Raw genomic sequence first — 20,251 nt, forward strand, 5'->3', positions numbered from 1 at the left:
TCAATTCTTGTAACATACATTTTGAATTAAGAGTTATTAAAGTTAAAGCACTATCTACAATCTAATAGGTCTACTCAACCTAACTTTCAACCAGGAATTGCACCCAGAGTTTTCAATTGGCTTGCCTCCCTTGTGAGAAGTCATTGCCCGTGGCTATACAGCCACGAAAATGCACTTCCTTTACATTGCTTTTTCAAACTTTTAAAAAAAAATTCTAAGTCCTCTCCTTCGTAAAAAAGTGCATTTTCGTGGCAGCCACGAAAATGCACTTCCTTTACATTGCTTTTTCAAACTTTTAAAAAAAAATTCTAAGTCCTCTCCTTCGGAAAAAAAGTGCATTTTCGTGGCTGTATAGACGTTGCCGAAGTCATTGACTCAAATCTTGTATTCTTAGACTATAAAAAAAAAAAACTAATTTTCAACCCATACATCATATATTCAAAAATTTGAACCCTAATAAATAGTACAATCAACTAACTTACGGCCATTCTATTCTAACTGAAAACTTTTAATCAGAACGGTGTAGTATCAATGGAAGGCAGGGTCAATGCAATGTAGTTGGCCGCTGCAGGAGTAATGGCGAGTAGGTACCAATCCATTCTGATAGCAAAAGTCAGGGACGCGACATCTAATGGAAATGAAAGTGACAGGCGTGTTAGATGCAGAATCATTCAAGGCGGATTGTTATTTTCAAACCGGAAGATGTTTAGGGCTTCTGAGACAAATTCCCGGCAAAGTTCCCATTAATTATAAATGGGCTCATGATGAGTAATAATCGAATTGTGAGTGGAGTTTACCAGCTCCTTAAATTCCATTCTATTTTCAATTAGGTTTTGTGTATGTTGTGTTAGCAGCAACAATGGTTTTAGACATGTTTGCAGCAGCAACTGTGTTCTTACCCCTTGCATTCACATCTTTGCTTTTTCTACTGTTTTTGCTGAACATTTTCAAGAATAAATGGAGCAGAGATGCTTATCCACCTGTGGCTGCCACAATATTTAGTCATATTGCCAACTTCAGTAAGGAATATGATTTCCTTACTGATCTTCACCACCGCTATAAAACATACAGAATAGCTTACCCTACTCACAGCTATGTTTTTACTACTGATCCTGCAAATGTGGAGTACATCCTCAAAACTAATTTCACAAATTATGGCAAGGTATGTCTTTAAGAACATGAAGATTTCCGGAACCCATAAAAACAATTTCGATTGTGTGATTATTTTGATATTTTTTTGCAATTAAATTCATCAGATTTCCAATCCATTGTAAGTGCATCAGTTTTCTGGTTTGATTTTGTGCACATTTTTATCAACATTTTCGATCACACTGATCTATCATCACACTGTCTTCTTATTTTAGAGTACAGAGGGTACAGGTCATTGAAATTGTAATAATCTCTCTGTCTGTATCGAAGAAATAAAGATCTAGTTCTTTGAAATTGTAATAAATTCTTCGTCCGTATTGAAGAAATAAAGTATATAGTCGTTAGATATGTGAAAGAATTGAAGCAGGGGAAACTATAAGCTGAGTCGAAAGGTATGTGCATTTTATAATTAATTGTTTAAAATTTTATCTGATGACATTTATTATTAATTCAGGTTTCATTTTATGACATGTATTATCAAATTAGAATTAGATGTTTTTTATTTAATTGAAAGGATAACGTAATTAATATGGAAGTAAATTATAAACCCAGGTGTTTTTGTGTAAGTATGATGAATATTTTACATTTTAACATATAATATATAAATCTATAATTTTCTTTTTAATATTGAAATCGTCTACAAATCTTATGTTTAGAGCAATTAATAGAAGGTCAAGAGTCACAATTTAGAATTCTACAAAGATGTCCATCTTGGGATTTGAACTAGGGTCTTCACAATGAGAACTCATAGCTTCAACCAACTAAGCTAAACTCCTTGGACTATAATATTAATTATTATATCAGACTTTTTATTAATTATATTTTATAAGGGTATGATCTTTCTATTGATCTTGTTGACTTTTGGTTGTTGGAACAGGAATAGTAAAATTAGGAATATGTTTTCTATTTTTCGTTGGGTGTTGGAATAGGGAATAGTTATACATATGCCCATTTTGCCTCTAAAACGAGCTTATGTCCATTCCAAAAAATAACTGTTATTGGAATAGCCATTTCTATTCTCAATTCTTATGCCTGTAACCAAACAGACTGTTTAACGACATGGTTATAGAAGAAATATGTATTGGATAAATGATTTCCAAGAATACTGTTTTAACTTTGGACTGATGAGAATTGACAAGAAGTTTAAATTGCAATAAATTTTAATCATATGATATCTGAAGGAACTTATTAGATTTCTTAAGACTTCATCGGTAGAGTTTTTGATTTTATCAAACATTTATAAAGAAAATGTTTTGAGAGACTCTCAATGATGGTGATTATCTGAAACTTTCTAACATGCAGAAGTTTTAATTTGTACTGAATCTTATTTATCTGTAAGATTAAATTACTTCACCTAATACAATCTTTTTCTTTTAAACTGTTTTGGACACTTGAACCCTTTGAGAGAGATTTTTATGTCATTTGAACACTCTTGCATGTTAGTTCTCTATTTATCTATAATTCAATATTCTGTTGTTCTCTTCTCTCCTATTTCTAATTTGAAAATATAAAATGAGTTCGAGATTGCAGGAGTAGGGATTACACGTCGCAAGTGCATAGCATTCAGAATTGGTATTCTATGTTGGGAGAATACAACTTGAATTGTCTGACAGGAAATAGCCTTTCTACATATGGATTATAAATAGTGATTATGTAGTAGACAGAGTTCATTTTACTGAGAACAAAGCTTATGGGTATCATTACAAAATAACCAGATGGTAGCTGTCATTCAGTTTTCGTAATCCACAAGTCTGCTAAATTGGAACTTGTCTTTTCTCAGAAGCAACATTTTCTTGTATAGCTTATGGGTAGTAATTATGTAGTAACCATAGTTCATCTGAGGAAGCATATAGCTCGAAGGTAGTATAGTAACGAGGGGTCATCTTAGCAGGTAGAAAGTGCTCAGTTAATATTCTCTTTTGTGTGGCAGTATGTCCACTAGATCTAAATCTGGGTCTTAAAATAATAAGCACTTGTTTTCATATAGACCTTATGGGATTGTATTAATTCTTGTTTATTTCATTTACAGAATATCGCCCATGAGATCATGGAAGATCTTCTCGGGGATGGGATTTTCACTGTTGATGGAGAGAAATGGAAGCAACAGAGGAAATTAGCAAGTCTTGAATTCTCTGCCAAAATTTTGAAGGATTTTAGTAGTGTTGTTTTTCGAAAAAGTGCAGTGGAGCTCTCTTCAATTTTATTAGAAGCATGTAGAACGAATCAAATCGTTGAGATACAGGTAAGAAAGAACACCTTCAGGGCTAAAACTAACGTGACTATACTCATCTCTTGATCTTTCTTGGGTACTGATGCATTTGGATTTGTATACAATCCTTTGCCAAATGGCTCAATTTATTTATGCAAGCCTTATTTTGTATTTGAAATATTTGGATTAAGTTTGGTTTGACCGTTTTCCATGTGACCCATTTACTAGATCCCTAAATCAGTTAGCAGAGAATGTCTCGCTTGAGGGGGGATCCTAGAATTTTGTCCGAATGAATTGCTGGGTGCATTCCTGGAGAGAATTTCTCTAAATTTAATTTTTTTAAAAATATGACATAGCCTCTCAAGTTATGATTCATCTTTGGTACAAATTTAAACGTATTAATTACCATTTATAAATTTGTTCTCTTTCGAAAAGATTCTCTCCAACTGTCACGTAGCCATTAAACTCTTAATCAGGTGTTCAGCTATCTGACAAGCACTTACTGTTATAATAGTACTTAGAGGAATTTTTTTTGCTTTTCTAATGTATCCGACTTTCCATTAGATATAACCATGGTCTAACGGGAAACCAGTGCCCGTGAGTTTTATCAAATAATGGGTAGATTTCACTGAATTGATCTTTTGGAAACCATTAGGAAAACTATCACTGAAATATTTTATCGTAGAGACCAATAGTGCAACTCATACTTGCAGCTGACAATAACCATTGAATGTGGCTGGTGACTGTCAATTAGGATCTCTTCCTAAGATCAACAATGGATACAATCTGCAAAGTGGGTTTTGGAGTAGAGATTAACAGCTTATCGAAGTCAAACAGTGGGTCAGAAGCTACTTTTGCAAGGGCCTTTGATGTAGCAAATGGTATTGTTCTATGGCGTTTTCTTGACATTACCTGGAAAATCAAAAGGTATTTCAATATTGGATCAGAGGCCATCTTAAGGCAGAGCATCAAAACTGTGGATGATTTTATCTACAAAATCATTCGAAACAGAAAGCAAGAGCTTTGTACACAAAACAGTAATGTAAGGAAATATTTCCATTAATGCTATTGGTGATTGAGAAATCAATATAAGTGAAAATTATGCTCATTTCATTGGCTACGAACTGATATCCATGTCTGTTTTGTCTTCACTGGCTTTGAAACAATCTACAGGAAAAACCAGATATACTGTCTCGCTTTATTAGATTAAGTGAACAGGAGCCAGAAAAGCTATCTGACAAGTATCTACGAGATATTATACTCAATTTCATGATTGCCGGTAGGGACACAACTGCAGTTACACTCTCTTGGTTCATTTATCTACTCTGCAAGAACCCCGGTGTTGAAGAAAAGCTCCTTCAAGAGATTCGTGATGTGGTCACAGAAAATAAATCTGGATCCCAGGTAGAATCCATTAGTATGTTTGCCCAAGGTCTAACACACAGGTTTCTGGATAAGATGCACTATCTTCATGCATGTTTATCAGAAACATTGCGCTTATATCCAGCTGTTCCAGTGGTAAGAGAATTACATGTACCATTCTAACATGAATTATTTCTAAATTTGACTACGTTTATATCCGGCTGTTCCCGTGGTAAGAGAATTACATTTCCTAGTATTTTTAGCATGGATTATTTCTGAATTTGACTGTTCTTTGCTGATGTTCGAAATCTAGTGCAAAAACGAATCTGATATTTTGAATTAAAATTCCTTAATGCATTATCAAATGCAGAAACCAACAGAAATGGAAATTAAGTTGGTTTTTATTTTCTTAAATAATATTAAGTAATTCAGTCAGGTTTCCAACCTGTCTTATCCTATACTGTCTAAGTTAGGGCTAGGAAGGGGTGGTTTGAGGTGAGATTAATTCCCTGAGATGCATGCAATCACCCATAAATTATCTAAATTAGATAAATCTGAGTTTCCGAATCTTATCTGAACTAAGGGTTTGTTTGGTTCTGGGAAGATGATAAGAATTGGCTTTTTCAAAATCTGGATTTGAGATTTTTAGTGTTTGTTTCAAAATTGGTAAAATAGAATTAGCATACCGGACTTCCAATTTTGCCTCAAAACCAGGTTTTCCAACTTCCTACTAGCAAGTAGGAATTGAAATTCAAAACTTGGTTATGTTTTTTAAGGAGTGTAAACAATAGATTGAACTACTTTTTGAAATTTGCCTTCAACTCCAAGCTTGCACATAAAAATGTGTCTTCACACACATCTTCCGAGTGAAACAAATGGTTGAAGTAAAATCCCAAAAACCGGAATGAAGATTTGCAAAACCTTGATTTAGCTAAACCAAGGTTTGTAGAAATCCCAGTTTTTTAAATTCCACAAACCAAACGGACCCTAATAGAAAGAAAATTCATAGCCCAAGCTAATTTTGCTACTCATCCAATCTAATGAAAGTGATACTTTATATTCTATTCTCAAATTTATTGTTATTTGGTATTTCTATCATCTATGGTACATTATTCTCCTTCTGACCTCTTTAAAAGCTTGCTTCCTAAAGTAAAATTGCAAAATAGTCAAAGTTGACTTACTTTTCCTAAACGTAATTTTTTCCCTTAATATGCGAATTTTAAGAATGACCAAAAGATATGATTCGTTACTAATTGAAAGTTGACAAAATGATATACAGGATCCCAAGCATGTTGATTCTGATGATACCCTTCCAGATGGGTTAAGAATGAAGAAAGGTGATTTGGTAAACTATGTCCCTTACTCTATGGGTAGAATGGAATATCTTTGGGGAGTTGATGCTAAGGAGTTTAAGCCTGAAAGGTGGCTTGAGGATGGGGTTTACCAACCTCAATCACCTTTCAAATTCACAGCATTTCAGGTATGTAAATGAGACATGAAATTGGTATGATAAGGGACTATATCATTTATTGAAACCAACTCAAAATGCATATTTTAATTGCAGGCGGGCCCTCGGATTTGTCTTGGGAAGGAATTTGCATACATGCAAATGAAGACTGTTGCTACTGTTCTTCTTCACTTCTTCAAATTTGAAGCTGTTCAAGGAAAGGAAGTTGCATATGAGCCCGCACTTACACTCCATATGAATGAAGACGGATTTAATGTTCATGTCAGGTGTAGGTCGGATTGTTGAGCACGGCTTATAAGGCACATGATATAGTTTTAGCTCTTATCTATTATAAATAAGCTGACATTTTCCTCAGTTGCTGTAATATTAGTTTTAGCTCTTATCTATTATAAATAAGTTGACATTTTCCTTAGTTGCTGTAATATAAGCATCAAGGAAGATGGTTATTACGATAAGGATATGTAATGCTAGCTGTATCGTCTTAGGCCAAGTTTGTGGAATGAGGTTGCAGTGTCACTAGATGGGATTTCCTGTGCTGTCTTCCAAAATATAAGTATTGTCTTAAAATTACTTATACCAGATACTGAAGCACTCCTTTGCATTGGAGTTATATAATATATTTGGTTATTGGTAGATACTGAAGCACTCCTTTGCATTGTAGTTATATAATATATTTGGTTATTGGTGGATCTTGATTTGTTATGAATTTGTAAATGTTAATATTGTTGTTGAATGGTTGTAGTTATATAATATATTTGGTTATTGGTGGATCTTGATTTGTTATGAACTTGTAAATGTTAATATTGTTGTTGAATGGTTGACCTATAATACAAATGTCATGTTAGCTAATTTTCATGAAATATAAAAAGTCCACAAGAGTCAAGGTCGATATGTTTAACCAGTCAATATTATAATTTCTAATAAATTTAAAAGAAATATATATACAACTATGAAGTAAGAAGTTTAAGAAATTTATCAAAATTTATGAGTCTAATATGTAAAATAGATCATTGATCAGTTACCAAAATATCAAGATGTTGAGATCATCATGACCGAATTGTGAAGAGCTCTAGAACTTGTTGAAGAACATAAATGGGCGAGAATATTGTATGAGTGCTTTACCTCCCTATCATAAAATTGTTAAGCTTCACCAATATCTTATCTGCCATGAAAGATACCCCACCCAACAATTAACTTCCTCCAAAACAAATATTCTAAGAGCAATCAATATCTCCAGACATTATACACAAATTTTATTTTTAAACAACAAAGATATCATTCCTTCCATTACAAAAAAGTATATCAGTATGCAAACATAAAATATTGAGAACTTCTAACAAATCAACATGATGCAACAAAATGCAAATCACAAAATTACCTACTCAATAATGACATGCTAAATAAAATAAAATAAGCACTATCCTTAATTAAATCTCTCGCACTCGGGTTATCTGAAATTAAAAATAACTCTTACTTATCAGCATTACAGCCAGATTAAAAATATCTCCTACTTATTAGCATTATAGTCTTTCAAAATGCTATATTATACATCAATTAATCACACAATCCTAATAGGCTTTATTTAGAAATTTGATAAAACTCTCAGATAGCAATCTAAATCCAAAGAGTTTGGGATTTGAGAGCATCATGACCCTACCCTAAACATTTAGACACCATGGTCTAGACCACACCATGGTCATATATCAGAGTTTTGGCGAGTTTGGAAACATGTTGAAGATTGTAATATGCCTAGATACATGATGGCATGCACCATATGCATATTATGTGTTGACTCATACAAAGTATCCAAGATATAAAACACAAATATAAGATGGAGGATTTGAACCCAAACCCCCTCAAAACAATTTCATGTATCCCCCTAGCATGTTGGTTGCATCTCCTATCAGTTTGGAGTGTGAAAACCATGATATTTTCGTCGATTGACTAATAAGCAATGGGTGAAATATAAATGATCTTTTGTTTATATGATTTTTTTATGGATAGTTTTTAGCTTTTCTATTTTTGCCGTGTGAATTCTTAGAGTGATCCTTGTATTCTTCGGTCTTTTTTTTGTGAATATGTAACTTTTAATATTTTAATTAATGGAGAAGTGGGTGTTCGTTTCCACTTACGAAAGGAAATATAATTCACAATGAATGGTAACTGATATATTCCTTAAATACCTCCAAAGTAATGACAAACTAAAAATAATAATAAAAGCGTTTATATTATTATTATTTTTGTTCATCATTGTGTGTGTGTGTGTGTGTGTGTGATGATTAGGATTCTCTAATCCACATGACAAATGGAACACCAATTTATTCGGTGAGAGGTATGAGTTGTGACATAAATTAAGTTAATATACTTGAAAAAAGTCTAGGATATATGACAGATGATGCAAAATTAGTTTTTGAAAATTTTAAATGGTGGAATAGAGTATGATATCCAAATGTGAAAATAAATTTGTGCAAATCTATGATAACTAAATAAATATAATTATTACTTATTGTTTCAATTTTTTATTCATCATCACATGGTTCTATTGGTATGTTTATTTCATTCTAAAATTTCTCTTATTGCCTATTCAATTATTAATCTTTTTAAGTTCATATACAATCTTTTGCTAATATGCTTTCAGATAAATATGATGATTCATCACTTTTCTTATTTTGTTAGTTAAGTAGTAAATTCTTGTCACCTCCACTTAAATTAGATGGTGGATATGAAGTTCTGCTTTCTACATTCTTTTAACATGTATGAATGAATGCATTTGTGTTAGAAAAGAGAGATCTTGCACTAGTTCTTTTAAGTAATTACTTTAATATAATTTATATCTTAATAGGAACAATTAAACATTTGAAAATAAAATTGTTACGACCTTCTAGATCTTTCTAATTCTCCATTTGTTGGCAAAAATAAAAAAATAAATGCATTTGGTGACTCTCTTTAGAGAAGATGTAGAACTTTCATTGTCACCCAAGTCTTATATATTTCTATACAGTATAATTATATGTATACTACTGTGCATATAATATAACCATGTGAAACTTAGTAAATTGATAGCATGTCACATTCATAGGCATCTGTAGTTCTACTATCTATAATATAGTAATTATGATCTTATCTATCTTACACTAGCAAAGAAAGGATAAGATTGACTATAGTTTTCAATAAGGGTTACAATACTCAATCCATCTTCATAAGATGCTTGCACTCAAGAAATTTGAGTTTAGTAGATTCAAATGGTCAATCATGAATGATTCAAAATACTAGTTAGGAATTGTTATAGACCATCATACAAAACTAGAACCATGAAATTTATATGGTACAAAAGTGGGTATCATTATAACAACTTTGAATGAAGCTATAAGAAACCAATGACTTGTTGGTTGGAAGAAACAAACTATTGAATTCAATGGTTGCATAGGTAGGGTAACTCCCCAAAGGCAATTTGATGTAAGTGCCAAGGATGTAAACTTAAAGTGAATAATTTGAGGTTCATAATTGGGTAAGGACAATTGGCCAAGTAATAAGGATAATTAAATTTCTGGTTATATTTGATACCACTAATTTTGGGCCTTTAATATGGGAAATAGGGCTCACTAGAATGTAAAAACAAACTAGGAATCTTAGGTCTATCTCCTCTCTCTTGTTTTGGAAAGAAGCTTATCCATTGAGCTCAAGAAGGATCAAGCATTGAGTGAGTGCAATGATCCTTCACTATAAAATGTGGGAATTATATGTGTAAATGTGATCTAGAGATGTAAATGCAAGATTTTGGACTAGATAGAGGAGATAAGATGGGTTTCTATGTGCACAAATGATTAGGACTTGTCTGACTGACTTGAGGTCCCAAAATAGGAAGGGGAGACTACAAAACACCTACAAACCAACTTTGAAATTGAACTGTGGGGAATATGGCGAACTAAAGTGACTCACTCTTCATATTTTGTACACTCACTAACAAATTCAATTGCAAACTATAGTCAATTTCCTCATCTTCCTGAATCTCACTCCATAGTAGTGGTGTTCCTACACAGAAAATAAAGAAAAGGTTGTGTAGAAAGGGGTTTTCCAAAGTTGAACGAACCCTAATTTTAGAATTAACCTTGGAATAGAAATGAAATATGCTTAAAAGTAAAGTGTGTTTATGTATAGAAAAGGCTATATCTCAGAGTGAAATTATCGCATACCTTGATGATGTAATTCTCTTTGAACGTGATCACAAGTGTTGATACAAAAAACATGACTCCAAAAAAAAGCTTAAATTAAATCATTAAAGATATGCTTACATAAAGGTTTTTGAAGCTTTCCATAATGAAGAATAAGTGGGATGAGGTGCCTTGAATGATTGAACACTTGAATGATGTCTTGATTGATATGTGTGTAGATAGTAGATGTCAAGATGGGGGAGGATATCTTGTTTATATATGTCTCACATAATTTTAGGCTACAAAACTCGAAGAAGGCTGACATGGGTTTGGAATTCCCATTAAAACCAAGTTACCATTGATTGATTTTGATTTGAGGTTGAACAATGGGGAATGGGGCAACTTGGTCACCCTATTGCCTCCAATTCGGTCACAAACCAAGAGTGTAGCTCCTATAGTAATGATGTAAATTTTACACCCCTATATAAAGGCCATTGATGTATTTCATCCACCTTTGCATAAGATGCAGAATCTCGTCACCCTCCTTCATTCTTGTCACTTTTCCAACTCATCATCCATCTCAATTCCATGCAATGAAGTCCCAGTGACCTTTGTACATGTGTACGCGCCATGAGGACATTTGTGTGGTGCAGTCTCCTCTACAAATCTGTAGACATACAAAGGATCGTTTGATCATTACAAACTTGCCACCCTACTATTGTAATGCCCATCATGATGAAATCATATGTGGGATTCCATCTAGGTTGTTCAAAAACCATCCTTTGCATGCATTTTCTCTCTTAGACACATTGTCAAATCTCTTGATCATATTTGTAGCGTCTTGGGTATCACACACAATCATATGCAATCCCTTTTGCATCTAGATTCCTATATTATTGCAAGTTTTTCCCATTGACAAATAGGTTCAAGCTATCGAAGATCTCACAATTGGCTCCATAACACAAATCTAAACTCTCCACTCACATTTGGAGAGTTGTTCTTTTCATATCCTCTACATTGTGCATATTATTTATATTCTTGATCATCTCCTTTAAACTATGCCACTGCTATTATCATTTCGATGATCTATCACTAGTTTTATCATTTCTTAATGGTTTTTCATGGGGGTGGGAACACCAAAGAAAGGGTTTGATTACAAAAATCTTTTTAAATGACCACAACAATTTTCCCTTCTTCCTTATGTGTAGGTCTTGATCATGGGTTTGAAAGCTCCTTTCAGATCACATTATCAAACAATGAATCAAGTATCATCTCTTTATCCTTGTCCATTTCATTTCATCATAAAATATCCAATTTGTTTAGTTTATTATAATTCCTCTCATTTCACATATTTAACTTTTTTCTAGTTCTTTTATGTACACTTTGATACCTACTCCTTTATCGCATTTCCATCATATTCTATTCAATTACTTGTTTTCACACTTTATTTATGTTCACCTATACAATGTCCATGTAAGAAACTAGCATGCCATGTTGGTGTCCATTAGACACATTTTTTTCCTTTGGTTTGTGCTTCTATCCATGATAATGAGCTTGCAAAGTTCAAGATTTATCCATCACAATAGTCTTTTTTATTCCCATAAATCAAAATTTAAAATCACATCATTTTCTTAATCAATTCAAGTACACCTAAACACTTATATATTCAATCTATCTTTTATTAATTTTACCTATTTTAACATCTACACTCACCAAGAAGCTTCCTACATCTTGGTTTTGATCTATCTAGCACTTCTAGCTAGAAAAGCAAGATGTTTCGAAGGGAATCATGTATCCCTTAAATCCTTGACTAGTTTCTAGGTAGGTGCATTATTTTCTTCCCCATATTTTGGTGAACCTGACATGAACAAGCAACTACCTTAAAGTCATTGTGACAATTATGTCATGATCATTGTGATTATCATGCCTATTTTCTTGCAAACCTAAGGGGTTCTTGAGAAAACTATATCCTTCACCCTTGATTTTGATAGGCCTTATAGCAGAGAGCATACTCCTCTACATATTATAGCTTCCACCGATGACATTGCCACTATGATTTTGTTATGGATCTCTTAAGCCAAGTCAACATAAATAAAAAGGAGGTCTTCTTTGTCAATGACTAAAATCAGAAGAGATAGGATGAATGTGATGTCATCATCTATAACACATGATGGAATGTTCTTTCCACTCTTGGCCTTTACTACCTTGACAATTTAGGTGGTACTCAAGGAATTTTTGTCCACCTTTATTGTAATCCCTGAATCAGACCTCTTTCAAATCAAGCTAGGTATCCCTTGACCAACTTCCATGGGATTCAACCCATAATTTGTGCATAAGTCTCTAAAGTATCCACACAAGGGAACTATACAGATGGTCCATGATACTAGATACCATCCATTGATAACTCACGAGGATTCTTCCTTGATCATTTATGACCCACACCAATTGGGTCTATGCATCCCCAACAAGATATTTCATTTCTTGCATATTAGACATACAATGTTGGGGAAATGAGCTTGTGTGCTATGGCTTCTTTAAGGATCCCTCCCACTTGTGAGGACCAACATGCCTCCTCTTTTTCCCCTTCTTCATTTGTGGCTAAGGGGAAGCACATACCCTATAGTAAGCATCCCAACCACCTGTGACATGCATCCTCCAATGGTGTCTACAATTTGTGTACCCAATTTTCATGAGGACAAAGGAAATGTACCCATCTTGCCCATGCCTAAGGTTCATGAACCTCCCACTATCCTAATCATTATATATATTCCTCACCCTACTCTTTTTGTTCAAAGAAAGAAGCCCCATAATACTACACTATCTCCCTCGACACCTACTACTCATCCTCTAGGTGCACCTCCTCTTCCCTTAGGTTCCAACAGGGAAAAAGGGGGCAGGTCACCTATGACTGATCCCCTCATGCCTCGATCATTAGACCCACAACCTACACCATCATTTGAGCCTCTTCAATGTTGGATATGACACCTACAACCACTCCTATGGAGAAAGATGGTGTTTCTCCTCTTTGTCCCCTCAACTAGACCCACATCTATGTTGTAACCATCTTGTGCATGATCATCAAAAATTTAGGTGAGAGAAGGTCCTAGCTCATGAGGGCACTACAAAGGAAAACAATGCATCTTTAAAGCTTGTGTGAAATATCATTGTAGTATCTGCATCTATCTTCTTTTCCTACCTAAATGACACTCCAACCTTTCATCACCTTCATCATGCTTCACATGAATGGCGAGTGACTACCAAAACTTACACCAAAATTGATCTAGGTATTCATCTCTCATGTATAGGAGTCATCGCTCATCACCACTTTTTCTAATGTCCCTCCTTTTACAAACATGTGAACATGTTGCATATGTAGGTTATCTCTAGTTTGGTCATGCCCACTCTGCCCATCTTTGTCTTGCCTACTAATTTCTATGCTAGACTCTTGGATGTCCCAAAGCCAAGCATAGTGGATCAAGGTACCACTCCTCCATCCTACTAGTGCAATGTTGAGTAGGCCTAGTTCTAGATTTCAGATGTTGCAATTCTACTATAGGGGACCTATGTTAATCTACACCAATTCTTGTAATGGAGCAAGCTCCATCTTCTCATGATTTCATCTCTACCCCTTTTACAAATGGCAATAATGATGCTTCTTCATCGGTACCTTCATGTGGATCTCTTGCAAGAATCTATGCTTTCATATTTGACATGCTAAAGTAAGTTCCAACCTTGACGATGAACTACACAGTACTTCTCACTTGTTATGATAGCAATCTTGGATGAGGACTTTTCAAGGACTTCATCCTTGGTACTAGTTGTTGGTGAGGCACCTAGGAGTGCCTTATCAATTGTTACATTTTAATATCAACCTCCCTCCTCATATGGTCAAGATTGGGAGGATTATGGTTTATTGATGAATGACATGTGAGGGTCAAACATTGATTCTACATTTGTAGATTAGAGTGTACATGTATGTGTTCCCTTTGCTTATCTTTTATCATTTTCTCCTCCTAAAGGACCCTTGTACTTTGTTGGTACTTGGAAGCAAGAGTTTTTCTATTGTCAAGCTTCTTCTAATTGTCGTTTATCTCTTATCTATGTTGTAACTTTAATTTTTGAATTTGGGTAATGATGCAAAGTGTTGGGAACATTTAGGCACCCCTTTTATGTTGAACCAAAAAAATATAGTTTCATATGTCTTTCTTCAAAGCCATGTTATAGATGGTGGTAATGAAGCATCTCATGAGAGTGAACATATGTCTAGTCTTCTAGGTTTTTATTTCAATCCTATTGGGTCCCCTAATGTCTATACAAGATGTTGTGGAAACATGTGTCAACCATCGAGAAGTGCTATTATATCATATCTTGTTGTGCCACATCATATATTTCCTTCCTTGGAATGGTATATTCTCCCCTCTAAGGCGAATAATCCATCCAAAGGGAGGACTATCTTATATGTGTGTTCCTTTTTGTTATGTAATGATGTCTCTACACTATAGGTTTTTGTCCAAAAAAAAATTCAAAATTTCATCACTTACCTCTGTAGGAGATAAACCATCCATCATGTGTATCAGTATTTCCCTATCACATGCCTATCTTGTAATATCCCCTCTAATAATGAAATTTTATTAGAATATAATACTTTAAACATAATTAAATGAATACCTTGTCAACCATATAGTAGAAATCATAAGAAAATATTTATAACTACCTAATTAATAAAAGATTGTGATATACCCTTTTGAGAGTAACTTAATATTAAATTATATTATAAATAGAACCGTACATAATAATTATATAATGGTCACATATTTATTATATTAGACAAATATTTAAATATCATTCAAATACCATTTTGGCCACATTAGAATGATTACATATGCACAAAGGGTAAGCTCCATATGTACCATCAAGTTAACTAATACAAATACATATTCCATCATTGATAAAGAGAATAATCTAAACCATGTGTTATGAAAAGACGATTGTTTAGAACCTAATGTGCAACATAGAATTGAGAATACTTATCGCCTTCTTAACAATCATCCATTATCAATTATAGAAACCAAAGGACTTAACTTAGTACTTCATGAATATATGATTATCAACTAAGGAATCAACACTAGCATATATTATATTAACAATACAGTAAGACCACCGGAGAATAGAAGATGAAATACACTACATACAATTCTGTTGGGCCAATCGCTACAACTGGTAACGAGATTCAGTGAGACAGTAGTAATTGGAGAGCACATCGAACATCCAAACAAACATCATCAGGACCATACACAATCAGAATGAGGGGTGAGAGTGAAGGAGCGATGGAAATGAAGTTAAGTAGCAGTTAAAGATTTGGCATCAGAATTACTTCAAAACCGTGCATGGTGACTGGAGGAACATGAAATGATTCAAGAAAGAAGGAACTCAGTAAGGACGAAGGCAGTGTCAACCTAAGCAGAAATAATAAGACCTGAATGGTAGTCAAAATAGATTTCAGTTAAGTGGTAAAAGATATAGTGAGAAGGAGACTACATAGATTGAATTCATATTCAGTAGATACAACTACAAGATGTGTTGCAGTAAGCCACAGATTTGATAATTAATATCTAAAGATAGAGGACTATATACATTGAAGGGGCATTCGTGGTTGTATTCTTCAGGTGGAATGCAATATTTAATATATACAAACTTGGCATACCCAGTGTAGACAATGTTTACCAATTATATATATAAGAGAACTTTATAGTTCTTATAGAGACCAAGTTAATCTTGGTAGAGGGCATCCAATTATGGATGTCAAGTTTCTCATAAAGAGACCAAAGTGACTGGAGGGAATTCTTAGTTGAATGTCAAGATCTCAAGAGAGAGATTTGTAGAGAATCTCTAGAGACAATATATATTGTAGTGATCAAATATATGCATATGTCAGAGATAAGAGACTTGGTTAGAGGTGGGATCTCTACCAAGTAGTGTACTAGAGTTCCCAAAGAGGCCTAATGAAGACAAATTTTCTATGATATTACCGAACCAAGATGTAGTTCTCACCAAAGGGTTAGGTAGTTTGAGAAGGGTCTCTTCCGAAGGATTAGGAGGGTTAGTAAGGAATAGTTTTTAGATAGATGTTTAGCTAGTTTGATATTTCTAACATGTTTTTTGGATTTTAAATATATATTTTCCATGTTGTACTAATGGTTTGTTACAGGTTTAATCTTCTATTAGTCAATCTGGAAATGGGGACATCACATATCTACCTTACCGTTATGCATATCAACCATAATATGAAGTTTCCCTATGATATAACTATCTACCAATCATTATATGTAATAGTGCATTGTGTCTAAGACATCCTATTACATACTTGTCTAGAATTATCTATGCATGTTGGTGCACCATCAAATGTATCCCTATGACATTCTTATCTAACATTTGTTATGCATGTTAGAGATTATCAAAATAATTGCCCTATCATATGACTTGGTATAACACAACTTGCCATCCATATTAGTGTACCTATCAATGATCTTTATCACAATTTGTCTTCATCATCTAGCATATTAGGGCACGCTAGATCAAAATAAGGAATTATTAGCTAGGGGCAACTCCATGGGCCAAAATTCTTGTAGGTAAAGTAGGTAAGAATCCCTTACTCTAGCTTCACACTTCTTCTCGTGGATAAAATGCTCGCTAAAGTGGGGACAAAATGTAATGGCATAAATTTTACACACTTTTGTAAAGGTAAATTTTTTCCACTTTAGCATAAGATGCAATATATTGTCACCCTCCTTCATCCTTGTCACCTTCCCATCTCTTCATCCAACTTAATTTAATGCAACAAAATCCTAGCACCCTTTGGACACATGCACACCATGGATATTTCTACACAATGTGCTCTTGTATAACCATCTGAGTGTTACAAACTTGTCACCTTAAGATTGTAATTTCCTTAATGATTGCTTCCTACATGGGATTCCATATAGGTTGTTCAAAAACCCTCATTTGCATGCATTTTCTCTCTCACACAAACATTTTCAACTCTCTTGGTCATATTTACAACTTCTTGGGTCTCACATACATTAATATACAATCACTTTTCTATCCATATTCCTTGGTTATTACAGGTTTCCATCATTGACAAACAGGAAAAAGCTATCCATTCTCTTATAATTGGATCCATACCATAGATTCGAAGTTTCTACTCATATTGTAAGGGTTGTCTCTTCATATCCTTGTCCATTGTGTATATTATTTATATCCTTCATCATATCTTTTGAATTATATTAGTTCTATTATCATTCTAGTTGTCTATCACCAGTGCTATTATGTCTAAGTAGCTATTTATGGAGTTGGAAATGCCAAAGAATGGGTTTGACTACAACGGGCCTCTTAAATAGTCACAAAAATTTTCCCTTCTTTATTTTGTGCAAGTCTCGATCATGGGGTCAAAAGCTCTTTTTAGATCACATTATCAAACATTAAAACATTTATCATTTATTTGTCCTTATTGTCTATTTCATTTCATCATAAAATGTCCAATATATTTAGTTTATTATTATTCCTCTCATTTTGTATATTTAAATTATTTCTAGTTCATTTAAGTACACTATGATATTTACCCCTTTATCACATTTCCGTCATATCTAATTCATTGCTTGTTTTTGCACTTCATTTATGTCCACCTATACTTTTTCTTTACAAGCCACCAATACACCACATCGATGTCCATTTGATGTCATCCTTTATGTCATGCTTTTATTGATAATAGTAAGCTTGCAAAGTTAAAGATTTGTTCATTGCAGTTAGTCTTTTTTTATTCCCATAACTAGAATCTTTATAACTTAATTTTCTTAGTTAGTTTTTGTTTAATTAGTTAAAATACACTTAGACACTTATAAATATAACCAACCCTTTACTAATCAGACCTATTTGAACATCTACACTAAATCAAGAAGCTTCCTAAATCTTAGGTATGATCTACCTAACACTACTAGCTAGCAAAACAAGGTGGTTTTAAGGGAATTGTGTATCCATTGAAGTCTTAATTGGTTTTTATGTTGGTGAATTATTTGCACCATGCCTATTTGGAGAGACAACAACATAATGACTTGTGGATTTGAGTTGGGTTGCTATAAATTATTGTGAGAGATCATAGGAGCTAAATTTGGGCATAGGTAAGAAAGATATTTCATAGGGACATAATTTAGGCTACTACATGACTTTAGATGCTACTTATTGGATGGATATGTAGAAAATTGAACATACTATAATGAAAGTGTAAATATGAACAAAAAGGGATAAAAATTGTATTCAAGTGAAGATGGGAAGGGAGATAATAATATCAAACACTTCAATGAGAAATGTAATGCAAGATAATATAATGAAACAATTGTGTATACGATATGAGAGGGTGGTGTATTTACTCCTAAGTTTCCCTCTAATATACCACTAAGCTTGTTTAATCCCTTTTTTTAAATTAATTAATTGGTAAGTACTTTTAAAAAAAGTACTAATATACATGAGGATGAAGGAAAAATGGGTAGATACAAAAATTCCCACAAATTTGATATTGTCTTATTAGAAAAGATTCCTTTATTACTCTAATACTTATAAATGCACTACATTTGTATGTACATTTCTAATCTTCCAATAAAATACACCATCAAATACGTGCAGAAACAAAATGTGAGATGTGGCATAAATGTCAAGCCTAGGAGTTTCAATAAAAATACATGCATATACACATATGTGAGGTAGATAAACTTTAAGAATAGATGGATGGACGCTTTTTTTTCAAGAAGGAAAATATACAATTTACATGTATACTAAACTCATAAGCCTTGTGTTGTCACTATACATGGCATTCTGTGAAGTTCTCTTGGCCAGTCTTTTTGTACAATGTGTGTTATGCAAGAATAGTAATAATTATTGAGAGTTGGGGGACAGGGAGTCAATCAGTAATCACCAACCCAATCAAACTTACAAGCCCTATTAAAATTAATTAAATAGATTCATCGATTAGAACTTATTAGCTTATAAGAACATTATTGGTAATGTAAACATTCAAGTAACATGCAACACATGAAGTAACATCTACACATTAGTAACACTTGATTTATCTCATGGAAACCTAATTATGGTGAAAACCATGATGTGAGATCAATGCCAACACATATTTTTACTCTTTTGGAATATGCCTTGTTAAGGGTTACAAAAGCATTGGTAAATGGTACTCGATTAAGGGATTTCCTTGGAGACCTATTAAAGCCTTTACCTTATTAGGAGTGACCTTGTTAAAGGATTTTAAGAACTCTTTTGAGAACGCCAGAGATTTTACTATCAAAATTGTTAGAGTAACAACTAACAAAATGATATGTAGTTCGCACTATCACTACTAAATCATATCCAATATAGCTCCTCAATATATTAACATAACATTCATTGATCCTTTGTTATGATTATGTACCCTCTTTTATGATCTCAATTTCCTCTTTCTTTCTTCACTCCAATATGTAGCCATATTGAATTTTCACCTTGTCATGATAAAAGACTTCTTTAATGTTTGCTCCTTAAGTGAAACACTTCGATCACAAAACCCTAACGTAAATCCAATGATCCAAATTAATTATAACACTTCTAATATTTTGTTGGCTTCATATCTCATGTTGTCTTTAAATTTTTTTGACCTTGTAGAAACTCCTCAATGAATCCATTCTTAAATGTATTACCTCAATCTTTGTGTTGTCACCTTATGCCTTAAATTGCATTTTAGCCTTCTATTTGTCTAATTTACAATCCACATTCTCCAATAACAATTCAAACTTTACCATCATGCCTCAAATCTTAATCATATGCTCCTCATTTATCAATAAAACTTGCACATTTTCTTATTACTTTATCCTTTAGTATGAT

General features: G+C 33.4%; 1 protein-coding gene across 3 annotated transcripts; it reads left to right on the forward strand.

Annotated features, from left to right (window-relative positions):
* The first annotated feature begins 482 nt into the window (after positions 1-482).
* CYP704A2 (cytochrome P450, family 704, subfamily A, polypeptide 2) lies at positions 483-6,821 on the forward strand. Of its 3 annotated transcripts, none has more exons than XM_089830773.1 (6): positions 483-782; positions 3,179-3,391; positions 4,113-4,400; positions 4,532-4,876; positions 6,000-6,200; positions 6,285-6,821. In XM_089830773.1, the coding sequence occupies exons 1-6, from the start codon at positions 762-764 to the stop codon at positions 6,471-6,473; spliced, it is 1,257 nt and encodes a 418-aa protein (XP_089686899.1). In that variant the 5' UTR covers positions 483-761; the 3' UTR covers positions 6,474-6,821. The 3 variants fall into 3 exon arrangements, with proteins under 3 accessions (XP_089686899.1, XP_089686898.1, XP_089686900.1); XM_089830772.1 differs by having other exon boundaries at positions 779-1,162; XM_089830774.1 differs by lacking the exon at positions 483-782 and adding an exon at positions 2,402-2,422.
* Positions 6,822-20,251: the final 13,430 nt, after the last annotated feature.

This window comes from Cupressus sempervirens, chromosome 5 (genome assembly GCF_028749045.1).
Source record: "Cupressus sempervirens isolate cs-2001-9-10 chromosome 5, ASM2874904v1, whole genome shotgun sequence".
Classification (NCBI taxonomy): Eukaryota; Viridiplantae; Streptophyta; class Pinopsida; order Cupressales; family Cupressaceae; genus Cupressus; species Cupressus sempervirens.

Bases quoted from the DNA above. Each gene is read 5' to 3' on its own strand.
- CYP704A2 (XM_089830772.1), top strand. From the start codon at position 860: ATGGTTTTAGACATGTTTGCAGCAGCAACTGTGTTCTTACCCCTTGCA. The intron at 1,163-3,178 runs GTATGTCTTTAA...TTTCATTTACAG, and splicing joins ATTTCACAAATTATGGCAAG to AATATCGCCCATGAGATCAT. The intron at 4,877-5,999 runs GTAAGAGAATTA...AATGATATACAG, and splicing joins TATATCCAGCTGTTCCAGTG to GATCCCAAGCATGTTGATTC.